Genomic DNA, 27,188 nt, shown 5'->3' on the forward strand with positions numbered 1-27,188 from the left:
AGGTTTAAAGTTAAGAAAAACTAATACAACATTTGTATTAGTTTCTTGTTTATAGTGAAAATTTTTAGTTGGCCCCATGGTTTTACCCTTCAGGTTGAGAGGGTTTTCACGTAAATCTGATGTTGTTTTATTGGAAATCACGTAATTGGATATATAAAATGTAAACATCAATTTTTAAATAAAGTCAGAAATTTTGTGAAATAGAAATCGTTTTTTTAAATCGATACAGAGAAAATAGCGTTAAAATTCTTTCCTGATTATTATCTAACATCGAACCCAAAAAAATCTATGATTATCAATTAATTTTATACACAGGTAAATTACTATTGATTATATTTTAATTAAGTGTGGACTCTTTAATAATAATAAAAATAGTTGTTCATTAAATTTTATAAAATTTCAATATCTCGTCTCTTGATTAAAAAGAAGTAAATTATGAATTTTGATAGTCAACCTAAACTAATACTAAAAAAACAATAACCTGGAGGTCTTACAGGGATTACGTACTCTCTTTTATGTTTAGTCAAAACCTACTTTAATCTCATTTTGATCTAAATATTACTAATTTATATATATATTAATAACAATAATATGCAAGTTTATCTATAAAAAAACGTAACTTCTTTAATTGATGAGTTTATGGTTAATACAAAATCCCCAAAATTCAGTACATTTCAAATTAATGCAATGTTAATCAAAATGAAACAAAAAAATGATGTTACAACAAAATATCAAGATTCTCAAAAGTAAAGTTTAAAATTTAAAATATAAAAATTCTCCCTTTGCCTAGTTTGGACGGCGTCGCTTACTTGTGGTTGGGTCTGCAACTACGGGAGTCACCACCAGGTCTACCACCGGCACCCGAGCATTGTCGACTACACCAAAACAGAGCCTTCGATTGCCCGCGTCAAAATATAATCCTATCGTATCATTCTGAACCAATTCCGGACGTCGGACAAAATCCTTTTGCCAATTGGTTGTGAAAATGAAGCTTCCGGTCTTCCACTTCTTCAAATTCAAACCATATTCCTCATCTTTATCTACATCAAATATATTCATCCTCACTCCCTTCGAATCCCCAAAAAGAGATCTTTTCTCTGTTTCGTTCAGAAAAAGAATAATGTAAGTTTCCACTTTTTTTATTTGAATGAGAAGCCTCGAAGAGTCATCTACATCGCTTTTAAACAATTGCTTTGTAATTGTCCATGGGAAGGGTAGTGGTCTTTTTCTTTTTCGGGCCTCATATCTCTCAAAACTCTCTAAGGTGGTTGGAACTAGACTGAGTGATAATTTGAGTGGATCTTCTTCATCTTCGTTCTGACCGACGGAGTTATTAATTATTTGACGGCTACCCTCTCTTCTCACGACGCCATCGTTCGATAATGTCAACATTGTCGATATTTCTTCTTCTTTTTTCATATTCGCGAATTCTTCTTCCATTATTTTTACAAGCTTTTCAAATAGAGAAAAGAACTCAATAGTTGTCATCTTAGAAGAGGGAATTGCTTAAATGATATAGAAATATTTACTTTAAAGAATTATAAGTTGTGTCAAAGAATTGATTAATAATGAGATGATGATAAATATATAGATAGATATATATTAGATGATTATTTGTTACATGAGAAATTTTAGTAAATTCTTGTAAGAGAATATTTTCTTTTACAAAAATAGAGATTTTTTAGGATAATATTTTATTAAAAAAAATAAAACCTAATTCTAGGTCAATATTATTATTAATTAATTAATTAATTCAAAATAGAGTACAATAACTAATTTGTTATTTATTTTATTACAATTAGAATTTTACTCTAAAAAAATCAATATTTTTTATTTTTATTAAAATTTAATATTAAATCCCAATTTATAATCTGAATTACTTTACCTAATCATCATGTTTACAACATTTTTATGTCAACTGATCACCAATTTTTATTGGTTATTAAATAATGCAATCAAATTTAATCAAAATTATTAAATCCCAAATATCTCAATTCAATAATCATTTAAACATAAAAAAACAAATATAATTAACTAACTAAAACACACCAAAATAGGGCGGCTCCATTAATTGAGTTTGACTTTGACCAAGCTAGAGCCGAGGTAGTTTAATATTAGAGTTGAGCTAGATCTCATATAATACATACTCAAAGGTTTGTCGAGCTTTTTATAGCATCATAATAAATAATATATATTTTTTATTTATTTTAATATTAAAACCTTAAATTTAAAATAAATATTTTTTCTCAACAAATATTTGAAAATTTAATTTTATTCAAGTTTTTAAGTCTAGTCGAGTTTGTAAGTAAATTGTTGAGTTGTGCTCGAGCTCAAATTTATAAACTCGTTCGAATTCGAGTTGAGATAATAAATACTTGATTGAGTTTAACTCGAGCTCAAGCTGACTTGAGCTCGGCTTGACTCATTCGTTGTGCTGGATCAAAAAGAGTCTTTTGAGTGTTTGTCAATAACCAATCCCTGGCCGCTGGACAAAATCCTTCTGCCGATTCCTCCCGTGCCTAGGGATGGCAATGTTGCCTCGATGGGTCGGGTACACGAAGGAACCGAACCATTCGGTTCAGGTAATTAATTTGATTTTAGGTTCCGAGTAATTTCGGGCAGAACCGATCAGTTCGGAGTCGGTTCCGGGTACCCGAAAGAAATTTCGATAATTAAAAAAAATAGTTTTATTGTGCATTGTTCATCGTTTAGTTGAATCGCCGGAATCGGTTCCTATCTCTGTTCCTCCCTGTTTGTCAATTGTCAGCGGCTTAAGATGAGGAAGAAGAGGATATATGATACATTGAAGGAAATATTTTTATTTTTAATATATATATTTTATAAATATTTTTTATTTGTATTTGATATAATATAGGACTTTTGTTTTATTTTATTTAATATGATATTTTATAAAAAAAATTATTTAATAATTTTTTAAAGCTTAATATACATGAATTAATTTTTTTAATGCATCATATAATATTTTAAAATATTAAAATTTTTATTCAATTTTATCTAAATTATATTTAAAACATGTGTAAAATTAAAAATATATTAATAGATTAAAATTAGTTAAATAAGTAAAAAAATATAGATTTAAAAATTGAGTCTGGTTCGGGTCCAGGTACCGATCGGTTCCAAACCAAAATTTTGTGTAATTTAAGTACCTGTTTTTTTCGGAGCAAATTCGGGTCTGGGTCCGGGCCATCAGTCTTTCTGCTAATTGCTTCCTATGAATAATATGAGGTTTCCTCTTGTCTTCTATTTCTTCAAGTTCAAGCTTTATATTTTCTCCTCCTCTTTTTTCACATTATGAAATTTAACTTTATTTCTTTTTCTTTCAAGAATAATATTTATTTGAATCATAAGCCTGAAAAACTCACTTTCATGGCGGGACTAATTAATTTGACGCCCTGAATGATTCGACAAAATGCATGACCATATTAGAATAGAGTAGACAATTAGCTAGTACTATATATTTGTACTATCCCTATTATATTTTAATTATCTATAAAACATCACGATGTTTTCTATATTGATTCCTCTTTTTTAAATGTTTCATTAAAATATTATAAAATTGATAGTTGTTTGCTTAAACGATAATTTTTTTTAACAATTATGAAGAAAAATAAAATAAATAAAAATTAATTTGTGCGAAGATCTTTCAAAAGGGTAACGGGATCTTCAATGAAAACTGTCAATTTCTCATATCAAACTTCATATAATATCAGGATGATAGAATTGTAAAGGATCCATAATAAGTGTTTAAGATTATTGGATATTTTACCGTTCCTCTCCAACCAAATTAATTATCCACCAAAAATAATATAAATATAGCCCAATGTTTTAGACACGATTTTGGACATAGCCCAATAGATATATAGTCCCTTCGTAGTTTCATCTTTTATAATCAGATAAGAATAGGTTTTTTCTCATGTCGTGTTATTTGTCTTGACAAATGATCCTCTCATTCCGGGTTCGTCTATGATGCTCCACATTTAATCATAGCTCGGCCATACATGTAACATGATGGGTTATGTGGGAATCCTTGACCCATTATGGATGAAAGCTCATGAAGATGTACAAATCCAAGTATTTAGTCCATCCATATTCTCATAATTAAGGTATAGGGACATGTTAAAGTTCTTATCTGGTATGAAAGGCAAAAAAGAAGAAAATAAAACATCTCCAATACATATATAATAGTGTATCTCTTAATGGTTATGAATTATGATAACATTACTTGTTTTTTCTTATGGTTAGTTTTGCATTTTAAAAAATGTAATGGTTTTAAATGAAAGATCGAAATAAAAAAAGTAATGCCTCCATGCAGGATCGAACTACAGACCTTCAGTTTACAAGACTGACGCTCTACCACTGAGCTATGAAGGCAATTTGCTTTAAATGTATAAATATTTGTATATATTAATTAAAAGATAAAATAATAAAGTTACTCAACCTAAAATAAAGAAGAATACAAGACACTATGTTTCTTTTTCGTTAATATTAACGTCTCCTATTCTTATTGGCCGGCTGCCTTCTTCAAAAAAATTTTAATTATTAATTATATGAAAAATGATATAGACAACGATTGTTGCCCTAGCAACTGCCTAGATAGAGGGACATATGAAAAAAAAAAGTTAAACAACGCGCATATTCCTTTCAAACCCTAAGTATCCCCCTTTCTCCATTACGCACTTCTGCTTTCCTCTTCAGCCCTAGCGCGATTCATTTTCTTCTGCTTCAGCCGCCCAATCAAACCCTAGTAGCCTTCAGTCAGTCTTCCTTCAGTTCGTCTTCCTATCTTCAGCCTTTGGTTCGTCTTCCTTTCTTCAGCCTTCAGTTCGTTGTCGCCGCTCCTTCCATCTATAAAAATGGAGTTGGCTGTGGTTTATATAGTTAATATCATGTAGTTAATATCAACTACTATCTTCGTAATATATCATGTGGTTCTTGTAGTTATTATCATTATGTAGTTAATATATTATTATAGTCTTCCAACATTCGGTTCAAATATATTATAACTTACTTTGAGTAATATATATTAACATTTTACAACATATATTAACAGTTTACATCGTTGTCATATTTTTTTTTGTACAACATTGTCATGTTTTATTAAATGCGTTGTCATGTTATTTGTACAGCACCGTCATGTTATAAATATCTAACATACATATTATAACTTTCTAGAAAACTAAAGTAATATATTATAACTTACTAAAATACTACAGTAATATATTAAATACAACATTTATTTACACTTTACAAAATATATATATATATATATATATATATATATATATATATATATTAACATTTTACAACATATATTAACCGTTTACACCGTTGTCATTTTATTTATACATCATTGTCATGTTTATAATATATCGCTATTATGTTATGTATACAACGTTGTCATGTTATAAATATCCAGCATATATTACACCTGAAATATTAACACAAGTAATTGAAAGATATCTTACTACTAATTTACTGAAATATTTATCAACTTATATAACTTACTAAAAAACTTATAATGATAACATCAATTTGATCACTAATATAAAACTTACCGTAAGACTAATATTTTGAGTTTGAGCCAACTCATGGAAAGAGGCTACCAGAATAAAGGATCGTAATCATTGGCTACGAGACGGAAGAGCTAACCTAATTGTGAAGGTGACGATGTCGAAGAATGTGATGTTATCGCTTTCTATTCAAACCGAATGGCCAAATTGCTTGCAAGTGTCTGTGATGGATCTAGCGTGGTGTTGGCACATTAGGATGGGACATCTCAAGTTCGGAGGTCTTAAAATGATGTCCGAAAAGAAAATGGCGAAGGGAAGCCTTTGATCAAACATTCAGATCAACTTTATGAAGCGTGTCTTCTAAGAAAACATGCAAGAAAAAGCTTTCCGAAGGAAGCAACGTCAAGAGAAACAAAGCCGCTTGAATTTATTCATGCCGATGTCTGTGGACCAATCAATCTATCGTCTTATGGTAAAAGTAATTATTTCTTACTTTTCATTTTCATCGACGATTTTAGCCGGAATTCTTGGGTTTATTTCTTGAAATAAAATCTAAGAGTTCTGATACTTTTAAGAATTTTAAAACGTTGGTGGAGAAAGAGTTTGACTATATGATTCGGGCGTTGAGAACCGATAGAGGTGGAGAATTTATTTCTAATGCCTTTAACTATTTTTGTGAAGAAAATATCATTAGACTTTTTCTCACAACTCCAAGATCTCCACAGAATAATGGAGTGACCGAAAGGAAGAACTGACACATTCTCAATCTGGCTCATAGTATTATGAAACATAAGAAGATGCACCAATATGATTGGTTATTAAATATAATTTTTTTTTTTTTATATATCAACCCACCACCAATTTGATTGGTTATTAAAAACAATCAATCAAATTTAATCAAGAAATATCAAACAAACTATAATAAATCCCAAATAATCATGTATTAAATATAGCTGTCAAACATAAAAAAATAAAATTGAATTAACTACAAACACTACACGAAAACAGAGCATTTGAATGTCTCAACCAATCCCCGGCGCCTGCTTCCAAAATCTTTCCACCGATTGCTCCCCTGCGCCGGACAAAATCAAGAACATTGATCTTAATTGCCTCCGAAGCCCCCGCAGACTCTATTTCTTTTAGTTTCAAGAACGGATCGAAGAAGGTGGGTTTCAACTTCTTTCTTTTGAATCAAAACACAATTTCATGGATTGGTGGGAGTAATTAATTTGACGGGCTGAATGATCCCAATCAATTAGCGGAAGAAGGAAGGAGGATCAATCAAAATCTTCAATGTTTGATTATCCAGAAAAGAAGTTGATCTTCCTGTTGTTCTTAAACGAAACAGAGAAAAATTCAATGTTTGGATAATTAATGTGAGAAACATGGAGATGTCTTCTTGAAGATGACATTTTTCTTCTTCCCATGTTTGTTTGTTTGTTTGTTTGGTGCATGCAGCCATGCATACTGATTGGACCCCGTAATTGATCCTCGCTTTAATTAATATAATTCGAACTTGTACAAGAGTAAGAAAGAAGGTGAAAAATGGGGCTCTAAACATTTTTACATTGTCTTTCAAATGGTGAATTGATTTTTAAGCTTTTATAATTTGAGTCTTGTTAGGTTAATAGCGCATAAATAAATAAATAAATGCTTATAAAAGAGAAATTTAATTGACTTTATTAAATGTTCTTATTAGAACATAAATCTACAAAGAATTCATGAACACTTCTTCTTTATTCTTACAAAAAATAAAAATAAAGCATAAAATTTCAAATTTCTCCCAATGCCTAGTTTCGACGGCGACGCTTATTTGGTATTGAGGGAGTAACCACCACCACCGGAGTTTTATTCACTACGCCAAAACAGAGTCTTCGATTGGGAGCGTCAAAGTATAATCCAATGGTGTCTTTCTCAACCAATTCCCGGCGCCGGACAAAATCTTTTCGCCAATTGCTGGTGAATACGAAGCTTCCGGTCTTCCACATCTTCAAATTCAAGCCATATTCCACCTCTTTTTCTACATCAAAAACATTCATCCGCATTCCCTCCAAAGTCCCAAATAGAGAATACTTCTCTGTTTCTTCCAAGAACGGAAGAATGTGTGTTTCGATTTCCTTTCTTTGAATCAATAGCCTCGAAGACTCGTCTACATCGCTCTTGAACAATTGTTTGGTAATTGTCCATGGGAACGTCGGTCTTCTTCTTTTTCGTCTTGGGGCATCAAATGGAACCAGGCTGAGTGATAATCTGAGTGGATCGTCATCATCGTCGTCGTCAGCTTCATTATTGATTATTTGACGGGTTCTCCTTTGGCATTCCTCGTTAGATAGTGTCAGCACCGTAGAAATGTTTTCATCAACAAGATGCCTTTTCTCTTCTTTTTTCAAATGATCCCCTGTTTTTTGTTGCAGCATTTCCAACAGGGGAAGAAGAAGAAGAGTTGGTCTTTCAACTTGGTTATGTACAATTGAAAACGGAGAAGCACCACCGCCGCCATCATTGATGATCCTCTGATTTCTGTTTCTCGGGACGGGGACGACGTAACGCATGACTACTTCTTCTTCTTCCCTTGTCTGTGACAGATTTTCGAACGGAGAATGAAACTGAATAGTTGTTTTCGAACGAATTATTCTTTTCAACCACATGACAAACAGAGAAAAAGTTGTGCACAAAACTTTAATATCAAGTTATGATTGAAGATTGTCAATATATAGAAATATATGTGTCTTCAATTTAGGAAAATCTTTTATCTTTAACAAATTAGAGATTTTATTTATAAAAAAAAAACAAAACTTCTTTAACTGAAAATCTAATTTCCCCACTTGGAGATTTGGGAGAATCTAATACTAAATCTAATCTTTTCTAATTTATACAAAAACACGCTTATCAAACAAACATATACCCGTTTGAAATTCAAATTTAAATAAATAAATAAACAATGTTAAATTAACAAACTAACTAATTAACTGGCCGTTAAATTAATGGCTTAAAAAAGAGAAATTTAATTGACATATTAAAAGTATTAAACTAATAAATATAAATTAAATTATAAATGAATTATAATAGCCTTAATTAATTACTATATATCACTTAACTTCATTACAAAATAATTATAACCAAAATTAATTATATTAATACCCTCATAAATCATATAAAAAAATACTTTCAAATGATTAATTTTAGAGGAATGATAAAAAGCACGACTTTAGGGGAGCGAAAAAATTCAAATTTCAAATTTCAAATGACCTCGTTGTTATACGAAAAAACCATGAATATATCAACTGATTATAATCCATCCTTGTTGTAATTAATGCTAAAAAATCAGAATTGAAATTTATACATCTGAGTTAATTAGTTCTTCAATATTGATGATTCTTCCATTTATTGATTAAAATATTGTCATAAGATAACCTTCTATCAAAAAAAAAAAATTAATTGAATTTTTTTTTATAATTGAGTTTTTGTTAATAGCCTTCAACTCATGAATTATGGTTTCCTAAAGCTCTTAAATTGCTTGTAAATGATAAAGTGTATTTTCAAACAATTCTTGATCGATTTATACCAAATCAATTTTTTCATAATTTTTATTTTGAACTTCAAGTTTGAAAATGGCTAAGATGAACCACGAGATAGGTTTAAACGGTTGATTTCAGTTCTAATGAACATCATGAAGCTTTTTAGCCACATTCTGTCGGAGCTACGTCAACTCCCTTGCAGATGGAATAACGACTCTAAGACTTCACCAACGTATTTTAAATGGGGAGACGTAGTCGAATGAGGTTTTTGGTCTGGTTAGAGGTTGAAGACGACTCCAACTCGGTCGAAAACTGGCCTCCGCGCATGAGTCTCTCTTCGCGTTGACCCCGACCCAGACAGTGTCCAAAGCCGGCCTACGTGCTCCTGAACTGGCCCTCGCGAACCCGTGGTCCACATGGCACCTGAACTAGCCCAACTTTGTTTTCAACTTTCAATTTTTTCAATATTTAAAGGATATAAACTAGAAAACTAGTTTAAATTGATATTTTCAATCACAAATTTTGACATTTATTTAATATTTTAAAATATCAAATTTTAATGTAGATCTAAAGGTGGAAACATAATTGGATATATAAAATGTAAAGATTCAATTTTTAAATAAAGTAAGAAATTTTGTGAAATAGAAATTGTTTTTAACACTAAAGCTATTTCCTGATCTTACATCGAACCAAAAAAAAAATCTATGATAAAATTAATTTTATACACATGTAAATAATTATTATTCGTTATATTTTAATTAAGTGGGGACTCTTTAATAATACAAAAAATAATTATTCATTAAATTTTATAAAATTTCAATATCTTTTGAGATTAAAAAGAAGTAAATTATGAATTTTGATAGTCAACCTACACTAATACTTAAAAAACAATAACCTCACGGCTCTTAAGGGGATTACGTACTCTCTTTTATGTTTAGTCAAAACCTACTTTAATCTATATATTTTTTTTTATCTAAATATTATATATATATATATATATATATATATATATATATATTAATAACAATAATAGGCAAATTTATCTATAAAAAACGTAACTTCTTTAATTGATGAGTTTATAGTTAATACAAAATCCCAAAAATTCAGTACATTTCAAATTAATGCTTAATGTTAATAAAAAAAAATGATGTTACAACCAAATATCAAGATTCTCAAAAGTAAAGTTTAAAATTTCAAATATAAAAATTCTCCCGTTGCCTAGTTTGGACGGCGTCGCTTACTTGTGGTTGGGTCTGCGACTGCGGGAGTCACCACCAGGTCTATCACCGGCACCCGAGCTTTGTCAACTACACCAAAACAGAGCCTTCGATTGTCCGCGTCAAAATATAATCCTATTGTATCATTCTGAACCAATTCCCGGCGTCGGACAAAATCCTTTTGCCAATTGGTTGTGAAAACAAAGCTTCCGGTCTTCCACTTTTTCAAGTTCAAACCATATTCCTCCTCTTTATCTACATCAAATATATTCATCCTCACTCCCTCCGAATCTCCAAACAGAGATCTTTTCTCTGTTTCGTTCAGAAAAGGAATAATGTAGGTTTCCACTTTTTTGATTTGAATGAGAAGCCTCGAAGAGTCATCTACATCGCTTTTAAACAATTGCTTAGTAATTGTCCAGGGGAAGGGTAGTCGTCTTCTTCTTTTTCGGGCCTCATATCTCTCATAACTCTCTAAGGTGGTTGGAACTAGACTAAGTGATAATTTGAGAGGATCTTCTTCATCTTTATCCGGGCTGGCGGAGTTATTAATTATTTGACGGCTTCGTTCTCTTCTCACGACGCCATCGTTTGATAATGTCAGCATTGTCGATATTTCTTCTTTTTTCATACTCGCGATTTTTTCTTCCTTTATTTTTACAAGCTTTTCAAATAGAGAAAAAAACTCAATAGTTGTCATCTTAGAAGAGGGAATTGCTTGAATGATATAGAAATATGTATCAATATTTATCTTTAAAAAATTATAAGTTGAGCAAAAGAATTGATCAATAATGATATATATATATATGATCATTTGTTAGATGAGAAATTTTAGTGAATTCTTGTCAAAATAGGAGAATATTTTCTTTTACAAAAAATTGAGATTTTTTAGGATATTATTTTATTAAAAAAAAATAAAACCTAATTCTAGGTCAATATTATTATTAATTAATTAATTAATTCAAAATAAAGTACAATAACTAATCTGTTATTTATTTTATTACAATCAGAATTTTACTCTAAAAATATCAATATTTTTTATTTTTATTAAAATTTTAATATTAAATCCCAATTTATAATCTGAATTACTTTACCTAATCATCATGTTTACAACATTTTTATGTCAACTGACCACCAATTTTATTGGTTATTAAATAATGCAATCAAATTTAAACAAAATTATTAAATCTCAAATATCCAATCCAATAATCATTTAAACATAAAAAAACAAATATAATTAACTAACTAAAACACATTAAAATAGTGTGGCTCAATTAATTGAGTTTGACTTTGACCAAGCTTAATATTCGAATTGAGCTCGATCTTATATAATATATACTTGAAGGTTTGTCGAGCTTTTTATAGCCTCATAATAAATAATATATATTTTTTTATTTATTTTAATATTAAAACTTAAAATTTAAAATAAATATTTTTTCTAAACAAATATTTGAAAATTTAATTTTATTCAAGTTTTCAAGTCGAGAGTTTGTAAATAAATTGTTGAGTCGTACTCGAGCTCAAATTTATAAACTCATTCGAGCTCGAGTTCGAGTCGAGATAATAAATACTTGATTGAGTTGAACTTGAGCTGGTGGCTTGAACTCGACTTGACTCATTTACAGCCCTATACCAAAATATAGCCTTTGAGTGTCTGTCAATAACCAATCCCTGACTGCCGGGCAAAATCCTTCCGCCGATTCTTCCGGAATGACTTAGTCATTCCTCCAATTGCTTGCTAGTGAATAATATGAGGCTTCCTCTGGTCTTCCATGAAATTTAACTTTATTTGTTTTTCTTTCAGAATCATAAGCCTGAAAAACTCAATTTCATGGGCGGGAGTAATTAATTTGACGCCATGAATGATTCGACCAAATGCATGACCATATTAGAATAAGCTAGACAATTAGCTACTATATATTTGTACTATCCCTATTGTATTTTATTTATCTATCATTGGTCTTTTCACTCTCCACCATATAACCAAATGTTTCCACTATATCTCAGGAGTAAGAAAAGGAAGTACGGCGAATGAAAGTAGAAACAAAGAAGTAGGGTAGGGCATACAACAATGGATCAATTCATTCAATAAGATCCCTTCGGATCAGACCAGGATGAATGGGATTGGTCTGACCTCTCGCTCGGATGTAAGACTCCCGCCGCCGACAGATGTCCTATGCCACGTTTCGTGAACAGCTATGCCCGAGAATGAATGAATTGTAATATAGCGCCAAATAAGCCACAACTCTATTCCCGACTCGAAATCCATAAAGGTCGGGAGAAAGAATAGGGGGCCAAAACCATACATTTGCTGCCTCGGGACGACTACATGAAATATCACAATGTTTTCTATATCGATCCATCTTTTTTAAATGTTTCATTAAAATATTATGAAATTGATAGTCGTTTAAGTAAATGGCAAAAATTTAACAATTATAAAAAAATAAAATAAATAAAAATTAATTTGTACGAAGATCTTCCAAAATGGTAACGAGATCTTCAATCAAAACTGTCAGTTTCTCATATCAAACTTCATATAATATCGTGACAATAAAATTGTGAAGGATCCGTAACGTAATGAGTGTTTGAAATTATTGAAGATTTTACCGTTCCACTCCAACCAAATTAATTATCCACCAAAAATAATATAAATATAACCCAATGTCTTAGACACGCGCCAATAATTTTGGACATAACCCAATAGATATATAGTCCCTTAGTAGCCTTCAGTCAATCTTCCTTCAGTTCGTCTTCCTATCTTCAGCCTTCAGTTCGTTGTCGCCGCTCCTTCCATCTATAAAAATGGAGTTGGTTGTGGTTCCTGTAGTTAATATCAACTACTATCTTCGTAATATATCATGTGGTTCTTGTAGTTAATATCATGACGTAGTTAATATATTACTATAGTCTTCCAACATTCAGTTCAAATATATTATAACTTGCGTGAGTAATATATATTAACATTTTACGACATATATTAAAAGTTTACATCGTTGTCATATTTTTTTTGTACAACGTTGTCATGTTTTATTAAATGCGTTGTCATGTTATTTGTACAACACTGTCATGTTATAAATATCTAACATACATATTATAACTTTCTAGAAAACTAAAGTAATATATTATAACTTACTAAAATACTACAGTAATATATTAAATACAACATATATTTACACTTTACAAAATATATATATATATATATATATATATATATATATATATATATTAACATTTTACAGCATATATTAACCGTTTACACCCTTGTTATTTTATTTATACATCATTGTCATGTTTATAATATATCGCTATTATGTTATGTATACAACGTTGTCATGTTATAAATATCCAACATATATTACACCTGAAATATTAACACAAGTAATTGAAAGATATCTTATTACTAATTTACTGAAATATTGATCAACTTATATAACTTACTAGAAAACTTATAATGATAACATCAATTTGATCACTAATATAAAACTTACTGTAAGACTATAGTAATATATTAACTACATGATATTAACACAACTATTATCTTCGTTAAATATTGATTGTCCTCATAAATATTATCTCCGAGAAGGAGAAGTTGAGAAGATAAAAGTGATGTGAAAGAAAGTTGAGTCGAGACTAAATCATTCAATTGTTGTTGTATTGATACTCAATTGTGCACTATTGCGGTTGCTGTCACCGAATTTGCCTAAAACAAAATAATTTCACTAGATTATTTTCTTCTAGTCTTTGTACAACAAATCATTAGATTTAGAAAAAGAATTTCAATTAAATAGAAATAATTTCAGTTTAAAATCTGACATGACAACGTTTTGTTAAGAATATGACAACGAAGCGTTGAGAAAATGACATGAATATCATCTTACAAAAATAATTTAAAAACATTTCTAAAATTTATTAAATTAAATGTGTATGTTTTCTTCTAGTCTTTGTACAATAAATCACTAGATTTAAAAAAAGTTAGTTTAATAGAAATAATTTCAGTTCAAAATCTGACATGACAACGCTTCTTTAAGAATATGATAATGAAGCATTTAATAATGATAACGCTTCGTTGAGAGCATGATAACAAAGTGTTGAAAATATGACATGGATATCAGATTACAAAAATAATTTTAAAAGATTCCAGAATTTATTAAATCAAATGTGTATGTTTTCTTCTAGTCTTTGTACAATAAATCACTAGATTTACAAAATTAATAAAAAAAATCAGTTTAATAAAAATAATTTCAGTTTAAAATCTGACATGACAATGCTTCGTTAAGAGCATGACAACAAAGCGTTGAAAAGAAGGTGCATGGGAAATAATAATCATTTGGATTGGAACCTAATGATGACGCGACGTTGACCCTGATTCAAGCGTACGAGAAGAACAAAAAGAAGGATCGGCATGCCCTTTTCTATCATCCACAAGTGTCTGGATGCTGCTGTTTTTGAGAAAGTAGCAAATGTCTCGACGTCAAAGGAGGCAGGAAAATTTTTAGAAAATTCCCACAAAAGAGTTGTTAAGGTAAAAAAGGGTGCGACTTCAGATTTTGCGGAGAGAGTTTGAAGCTCTCCATCAGGAAGCATTAAAGTCTATTTTAGACTATTTTATGCGGATCTTATCAAGAAGGAACATATTAAATGAATCGTTACGGGTGCACGAGGAACGGATGAACAAACACAAGAAGGAGCCTTTAAAGCAAGTCCTTATAATAAAGAATCCGTTTAGCGAAAAAGAGAGCGTAATTCATTAAGGTCACGGTCGAAGTCGAGGTTATTCTCTTGGTGGCGGTCGAGGACGTGACCGAAATTTAAACGTCGAGAGAGCAAATAATGGAAAGCCTCAAGAAAATCCAAGAGGTAGAGGAAGAGAAAGAAGACGCGGACGGGGACAAGGAAGTGACAGATACAAGAAAGGATACGAAAAGTCGCGCGTTGAGTGCTACAATTGTTACAAAATGGGTCATTATGCTTGTGACTACTAGTATGCCGAAGATGCAAAAGTATAAGTCAATCAACAAAAGAGAAAGAAACGTTGAAGTCGACGTTGTTGTTGGCGCTAAATCAAGAAGTTATTGGAGGATAAAGTCAATGGTATCTTAACACCAATGCGAGTAAACACATGTGTGGCGATAAGTCGAAATTCATTGCGATTGAGAAAAAGGCAACCAGAAATATCACGTTCGGAGATGCTTTGAAAATCAAGATTAAAGACAAAGGTACTATTTTGATTCGGTTGAAGGATGGTATACACAAGTTTATTTCCAATGTGTATTATGCCCCCAAATTAAAGACTAATATTTTGAGTTTGGGCCAACTCATGGAAAGAGGCTACTAGAATGAAGGATCGTAATCTTTGGCTACTAGACGGAAGCGCTAACCTAATTGTGAAGGTGACGATGTCGAAGAATGTGATGTTATCGCTTTCTATTCAAACCGAATGCCAAATTGCTTGCAAGTGTCTGTGATGGATCTAGCGTGGTGTTGGCACATTAGGATGGGACATATCAAGTTCGGAGGTCTTAAAATGATGTCCGAAAAGAAAATGGTGAAGGGAAGCCTTTGATCAAACATTCGGATCAACTTTATGAAGCGTGTCTTCTAAGAAAACATGCAAGAAAAAGCTTTCCGAAGGAAGCAACGTCAAGAGAAACAAAGCCGCTTGAATTTATTCATGCCGATGTCTGTGGACCAATCAATCTATCGTCTTATGGTAAAAGTAATTATTTCTTACTTTTCATTTTCATCGACGATTTTAGCCGGAATTCTTGGGTTTATTTCTTGAAATAAAATCTAAGAGTTCTGATACTTTTAAGAATTTTAAAACGTTGGTGGAGAAAGAGTTTGACTATATGATTCGGGCGTTGAGAACCGATAGAGGTGGAGAATTTATTTCTAATGCCTTTAACTATTTTTGTGAAGAAAATATCATTAGACTTTTTCTCACAACTCCAAGATCTCCACAGAATAATGGAGTGACCGAAAGGAAGAACTGACACATTCTCAATCTGGCTCATAGTATTATGAAACATAAGAAGATGCACCAATATGATTGGTTATTAAATATAATTTTTTTTTTTTTATATATCAACCCACCACCAATTTGATTGGTTATTAAAAACAATCAATCAAATTTAATCAAGAAATATCAAACAAACTATAATAAATCCCAAATAATCATGTATTAAATATAGCTGTCAAACATAAAAAAATAAAATTGAATTAACTACAAACACTACACGAAAACAGAGCATTTGAATGTCTCAACCAATCCCCGGCGCCTGCTTCCAAAATCTTTCCACCGATTGCTCCCCTGCGCCGGACAAAATCAAGAACATTGATCTTAATTGCCTCCGAAGCCCCCGCAGACTCTATTTCTTTTAGTTTCAAGAACGGATCGAAGAAGGTGGGTTTCAACTTCTTTCTTTTGAATCAAAACACAATTTCATGGATTGGTGGGAGTAATTAATTTGACGGGCTGAATGATCCCAATCAATTAGCGGAAGAAGGAAGGAGGATCAATCAAAATCTTCAATGTTTGATTATCCAGAAAAGAAGTTGATCTTCCTGTTGTTCTTAAACGAAACAGAGAAAAATTCAATGTTTGGATAATTAATGTGAGAAACATGGAGATGTCTTCTTGAAGATGACATTTTTCTTCTTCCCATGTTTGTTTGTTTGTTTGTTTGGTGCATGCAGCCATGCATACTGATTGGACCCCGTAATTGATCCTCGCTTTAATTAATATAATTCGAACTTGTACAAGAGTAAGAAAGAAGGTGAAAAATGGGGCTCTAAACATTTTTACATTGTCTTTCAAATGGTGAATTGATTTTTAAGCTTTTATAATTTGAGTCTTGTTAGGTTAATAGCGCATAAATAAATAAATAAATGCTTATAAAAGAGAAATTTAATTGACTTTATTAAATGTTCTTATTAGAACATAAATCTACAAAGAATTCATGAACACTTCTTCTTTATTCTTACAAAAAATAAAAATAAAGCATAAAATTTCAAATTTCTCCCAATGCCTAGTTTCGACGGCGACGCTTATTTGGTATTGAGGGAGTAACCACCACCACCGGAGTTTTATTCACTACGCCAAAACAGAGTCTTCGATTGGGAGCGTCAAAGTATAATCCAATGGTGTCTTTCTCAACCAATTCCCGGCGCCGGACAAAATCTTTTCGCCAATTGCTGGTGAATACGAAGCTTCCGGTCTTCCACATCTTCAAGTTCAAGCCATATTCCACCTCTTTTTCTACATCAAAAACATTCATCCGCATTCCCTCCAAAGTCCCAAACAGAGAATACTTCTCTGTTTCTTTCAAGAACGGAAGAATGTGTGTTTCGATTTCCTTTCTTTGAATCAAAAGCCTCGAAGACTTATCTACATCGCTCTTGAACAATTGTTTGGTAATTGTCCATGGGAACGTCGGTATTCTTCTTCTTTTTCGTCTTGGGGCATCAAATGGAATCAGGCCGAGTGATAATCTGAGTGGATCATCGTCGTCGTCGTCAGCTTCATTATTGATTATTTGACGGGTTCTCCTTTGGCATTCCTCGTTTGATAGTGTCAGCAACGTAGAAATGTCTTCGTCAACAACCAGATGCCTTTTCTCTTCTTTTTTCAAATGATCCCCTGTTTTTTGTTGCATCATTTCCAACCGGGGAAGAAGAAGAAGAGTTGGTCTTTCAACTTGGTTCTGTACAATTGAAAACAGAGAAGCACCACCGCCGCCATCATTGATGATCCTCTGATTTCTGTTTCTCGGGACGTAACGCATGACTATTTCTTCTTCTTCCCTTGTCTGTGACAGATTTTCGAACGAAGAATGAAACTGAATAGTTGTCCTCGAACGAATTATCTTTTTCAACCACATGACAAACAAAGAAAAAATTGTGCACAAAACTTTAATATCAAGTTATGATTGAAGATTGTCAATATATAGAAATATATGCGTCTTCAATTTAGGAAAATCTTTTCTCTTTAACAAATCAAAGATTTTATTTATAAAAAAAAAAAAAAAAAAACTTCTTTAACTGAAAATCTAATTTCCCCACTTGGAGATTTGGGAGAATCTAATACTAAATCAAATCTTTTCTAATTTATACAAAAACACGCTTATCAAACAAACATATACCCGTTTGAAATTCAAATTTAAATAAATAAATAAACAATGTTAAATTAACAAACTAACTAATTAACTGGTTGTTATATTAATTGCTTAAAAAGGAGAAATTTAATTGACATGTTAAAAGTAATAAACTAATAAATATAAATGAATTATAATAGCTTTAATTAATTACTATAAATCACTTAACTTCGTTACAAAATAATTATATTAATATATATGTACCCCTCATAAATCATATAAAAAATACTTTCAAATGATTAAATTTACTAATCTAATTATATAAATAAACACTTAATTTTAATATATATATATATATATATTATTATATTATCATCCCCCAAATATACATATTATCCTTAACGGTTCTCTTTAAAGAATATTTTATAGTAATTTTTTTTTTTGTAAGTATTTTAAATGTGAGAAGTTAATATTTAATCATTCTTAAAAAAATTGCTTGATAAGTTAATTTAACTAAAGTCTTGTTCTCATTGGATTTTAAAAAAAAACTAATAAAAATTAATTTTCTAATCAATCCCTTCTTAACAATTATATCACTCATTTTATTAACCAAAATACTATTTTTTTTTTAAATTATTATTTTTAATTTTATTTATATATACAAATACTATTTAAGTCTTTTCACCAAAAATAATCATCACCTCCTCAAAATAATCAACCATCATTATCTTTTTCTCTATCTAATTTTTTTTTATAAAAATTTCAATCCGAAACCGCCCTAAAAACTCATTTACTTTCAGTTAAAAAATAGAGATTAAATAAAGAGGATTTACAAATTAATAGAGATGTAATAAAGTTGGGTAAACATATTCCTCAAATTTTCAACTATAAAATATAAAAGTTGTATTAAAAACTTAAAGCAATATCGATTTATAGACTTTATAAAAAATTAATTATAGATAACATATTCTTATTAAATAAAGATATGAACATCAACAAATTGTCATAGCCCCTCTTCCTCTCCTTTTTTTTTCAACAATAATATGTTGTTAATACAACCCCACACATATAAAATGAGATACTAATATAAGGATAGAGGAGTCTTTAAATCTTAATTTAGCTTAGACAAGATTTTTTTTCTTTTCAAATCACCATTATTTGAGGGTAAATAAAATTATAAAAAATATATTGAATATCAAAATTAATTATTAAAAACATTAGACAATTAATATGGAATTTTGAAATGCCTACTATTCAAATAAATATATCTAAAAATTTATATATATATGAGGAGTGATAGAGTGAGGGAATGACTTCATTACCTTCTTCATTGGTTGGAATGTGTAAAAGTAAGAGGAAAGAGAGAAAAAAGAGAAATTATTTGATTTTTTCAACGAATAAAATTATGCCAAGTCATTCCTTCACCAAATTCCTTCACCAAATTCCCTCACTTAATCATTTTTCTTTCTATATATAAATAAGAAGTCTAGAATAATTTGGTCTCACATTTTAATTTTATTTATTACTTGTGTGTTCTACTCTACCTAAACCAAACTCACTCAAGCCCAACAAATAAAGTTCAACCTCAAAGCTCAAACCACCCGGATAAAGGGGTTAATAAATTAAATGTTTGAAACTGAACCAAAACTGCTAAACCAATCCGACCAAATTCATTATGGTTTATTTATACAAAATTAACGCTTCTGTTTGTCGGTTGAACGCCACTAAAACCGAAATGATTGGCTAATTATCAGTGTGATGTTTAGTCCAAATACTATAGTTGTGTTCTGGAGAACAAATTATTTATTGAATGAATCTTCTAATTCACTAATTCAAGACTTTATTCATATAAATATATTATAACCTTATTTATAATTTTTTCATAAAGTATTTAGTGCACTTTATAATAATTCAGTTGTGTTAGTGCACCTTATTCGTATAAATGATAATAGATGTAGGTTGTGATTGATATATTTTCTTTTAACAAAATGGTCTTCGACCCCCCTAAGTCACTACGAATGCCCCGTTAATGAATTATATCAATTAAATCGACGTATATAAATTTAGTAAACCAACGTAATTGTTTGAATGTGCATTTCGGTCAATAAACCGACGAAACCGAACGCTTACACCCATAACCCGGATTTATGGTCGATACAAACTCCCCAGTGTAAGTACATTTCAAATTATTGCATGAGTTTTTATTGTTAATCAAAACGCAACCAAAACATGATAACAACAAAAATATGTGTGTTTCCTATAGAGCTTAAATTTTGCTCATTTTCAAAGACATGGTAAAGGATTGTACTAGTGAGATTTTGGGAAATCTAATGCTAAACCATTTCTTTCATTGATTTATATCCAAAACAAGCTACTAACGAACAATCTAATACTAAATTTCAACCCTCCAAATTTATAGCATTTTAAATTAATTAATTGAATAAATGTTATATTCATAAATCAAAATAATAGAAAACAAATGCCAACATTAAATTGAAAATTATTTGGGATAAATATTATATTTGTTTATCATAAATTAATTTTAAAAAAGGACTCAAATAAATTAAACAAATATTTTTTAAGAAAGTTGTAGTCATCTCAATCCCAAAATAATTAAGATGGAGAGCATAAAACATAAAAAAACAAAAATAGACAAAATATAATTTTTTTTGTCTGTTAATTAATTTTGTATATTTTCGCAACTATATACAATTAAAAATAATAATAATAATAATAAGCAAATATCAGTTGTGAGATGATAAATATATTAGATTTTTTTTTTTTTTTTTTTTTGTCATTCCTTATATCAAAATGGGAAAATATTTTATCTTTAACAACAAAATAGAGATTTTCCTGGATATTATTTTATTAAAAAAAACCTTCTTCAACAGAAAACCTAATTTCCGTCAATGTCTTTTACAATATCATTTCAGATTATTATTATTATTCATTAATTCAAAATAAAGTACAATAACCAATGTGTTATTTATTTTATAATCAAAATTTTAATCTAAAAAATTCAATATTTTTTATGTTTATCAAAACTTTAATCTAAAAACTTTTGATCTAAAAATAATGATTAAAAAAAAAATACCAAATGAAAGATTACATTATAATCTGAATTATGTATCAATATATAGACACTTAATTTCAACTCTCCCAATTTATAGCAGTTTTAATAAATTAAATGGAACAAATGTTAGGTTAATAAATTTAAAATAATTAAAACAAAGACCAAAATTAAATTAAATAATATTTGGGATAAATATTAAATTATTTAATCTCAAATAAATTTTAAAAAAAAGACTCAACTAAATTAAATAAATATTTTGAATCTCAAAATAATTAAGACTACACCCTAAAATACAACAATAAATAAATAAAATAGGCAAATTATAAAATTTATGTCTATTAATTAATTTGGTGTGTTTTCATTAAATAAATAATTAAAATTTGTGAAAAATAAAGAACCAAAGATGTTTGACCTAAACCAAAACAAGACCTAAAGCCACAATGGTCAATCAACGCGCGTCAGGAGGGATAACGCAAGGGCTTACGCCCAAGCTAACGACAAAGACGCTCAACATTAACAAAACACGAACGGAGCGCGTCCATGCCTGACCCAACGCACAGACGCGGAATCATGATACCAGATGTTTCACCTTTGGTTTGTCTTTTCCTCGCGGCCCATATAAGAACAAGCCATGAAGTTTGAGCAAATAACCACCCTACCTTACCTTGGTGATCATAGTCCAATAATGACCTTAAACAAGACAAAAATCATTAACCACCTTTGTCACGAATTCAGCAAACTTAATCTTTTAACCGATTTAAGGAGTTTATAAATAGGAACCCGGTCACGAAGAACGATAATGAATCAATCTCCTCAATCATCAATTAATCACCTTCATTAACCGTTATTAAAAAAATCAAGCATTTAAGTTTATCATTTTTAAAAACCATGAATATATCAACTGATTATAATCTATCCTTGTTGTAATTAATGCTAAAAATTTAGAATTGAAATTTATGCATCTGAGTTAATTAGTTCTTCAATATTGATGATTCTTCCCTTTCTTGATTTAACCTTCTATCTCTCTTCGCGTTGACCCCGACCCAGACAGTGTCCAAAGCCGGCCTACGTGCTCCTGAACTGGCCCTCTCGAACCGGTGGTCCACATGGCACTGACCTAGCCCAACTTTGTTTTCAACTTTCAATTTTAAATGTTTTTCAATATTTAAAGGATATAAATCTTTTTTAAAAAATTTGAAAAAGTAGAAAACTAGTTTAAATTGAAATATTTTCAATCACAAATATTGATATTTATTTAATATTTTAAAATGTCAAATTTTAATGTAGCTCTAAAAGGTTGGAAAAATAATTGGATATATAAAATGTAAAGATCCAATTTTTAAGTAAAGTCAGAAATTTTGTGAAATAGAAATCGTTTTTAACCAATACAGATAAAATAGTGCTAAAGCTCTTTCTTGATTATCATCTAACCCAAAAAAAATATATGATAAAGTTAATTTTATACTCACGTAAATTATTATTAATTATATTTTAATTAAGTGTGAACTCTTTAATAATAATAAAAAAAATTAGTTGTTCATTAAATTTTATAAAATTTCAATATCTCATCTCTTTTCAGATTAAAAAGAAGTAAATTATGAATTTTGATAGTCAACCTAAACTAATACTAAAAAAAACAATAACCTCACAGGTCTTAAAGGGATTATGTACTCTCTTTTATGTTTAGTCAAAACCTACTTTAATCTCATTTTGATCTAAATATTACTAATTTATATATATTAATAACAATAATAGGCAAATTTATCTATAAAAAAAAAAGTAACTTCTTTAATTGATTAGTTTATGGTTAATACAAAATCCCCAAAATTCAGTACATTTCAAATTAATGCTTAATGTTAATCAAAATGAAAAAAAAAATGATGTTACAACCAAATAGCAAGATTCTCAAAAGTAAAGTTTAAAATATCAAATATAAAAATTCTTCCGTTCGCCTAGTTTGGACGGCGTCGCTTACTTGTGGTTGGGTCTGCGACTGCGGGAGTCACCACCATGTCTACCACCGGCACCCGAGCTTTGTCAACTACACCAAAACAGAGCCTTCGATTGTCCGCGTCAAAATATAATCCTATTGTATCATTCTGAACCAATTCCCGGCGTCGGACAAAATCCTTTTGCCAATTGGTTGTGAAAACGAAGCTTCCGGTCTTCCACTTTTTCAAGTTCAAACCATATTCCTCCTCTTTATCTACATCAAATATATTCATCCTCACTCCCTCCGAATCTCCAAACAGAGATCTTTTCTCTGTTTCGTTCAGAAAAGGAATAATGTAGGTTTCCACTTTTTTGATTTGAATGAGAAGCCTCGAAGAGTCATCTACATCGCTTTTAAACAATTGCTTAGTAATTGTCCAGGGGAAGGGTAGTCGTCTTCTTCTTTTTCGGGCCTCATATCTCTCATAACTCTCTAAGGTGGTTGGAACTAGACTAAGTGATAATTTGAGAGGATCTTCTTCATCTTTGACCGGGCTGGCGGAGTTATTAATTATTTGACGGCTTCGTTCTCTTCTCACGACGCCATCGTTTGATAATGTCAGCATTGTCGATATTTCTTCTTTTTTCATACTCGCGATTTTTTCTTCCTTTATTTTTACAAGCTTTTCAAATAGAGAAAAAAACTCAATAGTTGTCATCTTAGAAGAGGGAATTGCTTGAATGATATAGAAATATGTATCAATATTTATCTTTAAAAAATTATAAGTTGAGCAAAAGAATTGATCAATAATGATATATATATATATAAATAATGATATATATATATATATGATCATTTGTTAGATGAGAAATTTTAGTAAATTCTTGTCAAAATAGGAGAATATTTTCTTTTACAAAAAATTGAGATTTTTTAGGATATTATTTTATTAAAAAAAAATAAAACTTAATTCTAGGTCAATATTATTATTAATTAATTAATTCAAAATAAAGTACAATAACTAATCTGTAATTTATTTTATTACAATCAGAATTTTACTCTAAAAATATCAATATTTTTTATTTTTATTAAAATTTTAATATTAAATCCTAATTTATAATCTGAATTACTTTTACCTAATCATCATGTTTACAACATTTTGATGTCAACGGACCACTAATTTTTATTGGTTATTAAATAATGCAATCAAATTTAAACAAAATTATTAAATCCCAAATATCCAATCCAATAATCATTTAAACATAAAAAAAACAAATATAATTAACTAACTAAAACACACCAAAATAGTGTGGCTCAATTAATTGAGTTTGACTTTGACCAAGCTTAATATTCGAATTGAGCTCGATCTCATATAATATATACTTGAAGGTTTGTCGAGCTTTTTATAGCCTCATAATAAATAATATATTTTTTTTAATATTAAAACTTAAAATTTAAAATAAATATTTTTTCTAAACAAATATTTGAAAATTTAATTTTATTCAAGTTTTCAAGTCGAGAGTTTGTAAATAAATTGTTGAGTCGTACTCGAGCTCAAATTTATAAACTCATTCGAGCTCGAGTTCGAGTCGAGATAATAAATACTTGATTGAGTTGAACTTGAGCTGATGGCTTGAACTCGGCTTGACTCATTTACAGCCCCTATACCAAAATATAGCCTTTGAGTGTCTGTCAATAACCAATCCCTGACTTCCGGGCAAAATCCTTCCGCCGATTCTTCCGGAATGACTAAGTCATTCCGCCAATTGCTTGCTAGTGAATAATATGAGGCTTCTGGTCTTCCATGAAATTTAACTTTATTTATTTTTCTTTCAGAATCATGAGCCTGAAAAACTCAATTTCATGGGCGGGGGAGTAATTAATTTGACGCCATGAATGATTCGACCAAATGCATGACCATATTAGAATAAGCTAGACAATTAGCTAGTACTATATATTTGTATTATCCCTATTGTATTTTATTTATCTATGAAATATCACAATGTTTTCTATATCGATCCATCTTTTTTAAATGTTTCATTAAAATATTATGAAATTGATAGTCGTTTAAGTAAATGGCAAAAATTTAACAATTATAAAAAAATAAAATAAATAAAAATTAATTTGTACGAAGATCTTCCAAAAAGGTAACGAGATCTTCAATCAAAACTGTCAGTTTCTCATATCAAACTTCATATAATATCGTGATGATAAAATTGTGAAGGATTCGTAACGTAATGAGTGTTTGAAATTATTGAAGATTTTACCGTTCCTCTCCAACCAAATTAATTATCCACCAAAAATAATATAAATATAACCCAATGTCTTAGACACGCGCCAATAATTTTGGACATAACCCAATAGATATATAGTCCCTTAGTAGCCTTCAGTCAATCTTCCTTCAGTTCGTCTTCCTATCTTCAGCCTTCAGTTCGTCTTCCTTCCTTCAGCCTTCAGTTCGTTGTCGCCGCTCCTTCCATCTATAAAAATGGAGTTGGTTGTGGTTCCTGTAGTTAATATCAACTACTATCTTCGTAATATATCATGTGGTTCTTGTAGTTAATATCATGACGTAGTTAATATATTACTATAGTCTTCCAACATTCAGTTCAAATATATTATAACTTGCTTGAGTAATATATATTAACATTTTACGACATATATTAAAAGTTTACATCGTTGTCATATTTTTTTTGTACAACGTTGTCATGTTTTATTAAATGCGTTGTCATGTTATTTGTACAACACTGTCATGTTATAAATATCTAACATACATATTATAACTTTCTAGAAAACTAAAGTAATATATTATAACTTACTAAAATACTACAGTAATATATTAAATACAACATATATTTACACTTTACAATATATATATATATATATATATATTAACATTTTACAGCATATATTAACCGTTTACACCCTTGTTATTTTATTTATACATCATTGTCATGTTTATAATATATCGCTATTATGTTATGTATACAATGTTGTCATGTTATAAATATCCAACATATATTACACCTGAAATATTAACACAAGTAATTGAAAGATATCTTACTACTAATTTACTGAAATATTGATCAACTTATATAACTTACTAGAAAACTTATAATGATAACATCAATTTGATCACTAATATAAAACTTACTGTAAGACTACAGTAATATATTAACTACATGATATTAACACAGCTATTATCTTCATTAAATATTGATTGTCCTCATAGATATTATCTCCGAGAAGGAGAAGTTGAGAAGACAAAAGTGATGTGAAAGAAAGTTGAGTCGAGACTAAATCATTCAATTGTTGTTGTATTGATACTCAATTGTGCACTATTGCGGTTGCTGTCACCGAATTTGCCTAAAACAAAATAATTTCACTAGATTATTTTCTTCTAGTCTTTGTACAACAAATCATTAGATTTAGAAAAAGAATTTCAATTAAATAGAAATAATTTCAGTTTAAAATCTGACATGACAACGTTTTGTTAAGAATATGACAACGAAGCGTTGAGAAAATGACATGAATATCATCTTACAAAAATAATTTAAAAACATTTCTAAAATTTATTAAATTAAATGTGTATGTTTTCTTCTAGTCTTTGTACAATAAATCACTAGATTTAAAAAAAGTTAGTTTAATAGAAATAATTTCAGTTCAAAATCTGACATGACAACGCTTCATTAAGAATATGATAATGAAGCATTGAATAATGATAACGCTTCGTTGAGAGCATGATAACAAAGTGTTGAAAATATGACATGGATATCAGATTACAAAAATAATTTTAAAAGATTCCAGAATTTATTAAATCAAATGT

The 27,188-nt window shown here is 29.7% G+C and overlaps 3 protein-coding genes and 1 non-coding gene across 4 annotated transcripts; all 4 read right to left on the reverse strand.

Annotated features, from left to right (window-relative positions):
- Window positions 1–786: 786 nt before the first annotated feature.
- On the reverse strand, window positions 787–1,488 carry LOC124939477 (putative B3 domain-containing protein At1g78640). Its single transcript, XM_047479950.1, has one exon. The coding sequence runs from the start codon at window positions 1,486–1,488 to the stop codon at window positions 787–789; it is 702 nt and encodes a 233-aa protein (XP_047335906.1).
- Window positions 1,489–4,320: 2,832 nt separating this feature from the next.
- On the reverse strand, window positions 4,321–4,392 carry TRNAT-UGU. The gene has a single exon. It is a non-coding gene; the product is annotated as a tRNA-Thr (tRNA).
- A 5,875-nt stretch (window positions 4,393–10,267) lies between these two features.
- Window positions 10,268–10,873, reverse strand: LOC124939478 (B3 domain-containing protein At2g33720-like). The gene has a single exon (XM_047479951.1). It carries the CDS (start codon window positions 10,871–10,873, stop codon window positions 10,268–10,270), a length of 606 nt encoding a protein of 201 aa, XP_047335907.1.
- Window positions 10,874–23,384: 12,511 nt separating this feature from the next.
- Window positions 23,385–23,990, reverse strand: LOC124939479 (putative B3 domain-containing protein At1g78640). Its single transcript, XM_047479952.1, has one exon. The coding sequence runs from the start codon at window positions 23,988–23,990 to the stop codon at window positions 23,385–23,387; it is 606 nt and encodes a 201-aa protein (XP_047335908.1).
- Between the last annotated feature and the right edge of the window lie 3,198 nt (window positions 23,991–27,188).

The sequence above is a fragment of the Impatiens glandulifera genome, chromosome 5 (assembly GCF_907164915.1).
Source record: "Impatiens glandulifera chromosome 5, dImpGla2.1, whole genome shotgun sequence".
In the NCBI taxonomy this organism is placed as follows: domain Eukaryota; kingdom Viridiplantae; phylum Streptophyta; class Magnoliopsida; order Ericales; family Balsaminaceae; genus Impatiens; species Impatiens glandulifera.

What these genes read in the sequence shown, in the direction of transcription:
- LOC124939479 (XM_047479952.1), bottom strand. Translation starts at nt 23,990, where the DNA reads ATGCTGACATTATCAAACGATGGCGTCGTGAGAAGAGAACGAAGCCGT.
- LOC124939478 (XM_047479951.1), bottom strand. Translation starts at nt 10,873, where the DNA reads ATGCTGACATTATCAAACGATGGCGTCGTGAGAAGAGAACGAAGCCGT.
- LOC124939477 (XM_047479950.1), bottom strand. Translation starts at nt 1,488, where the DNA reads ATGACAACTATTGAGTTCTTTTCTCTATTTGAAAAGCTTGTAAAAATA.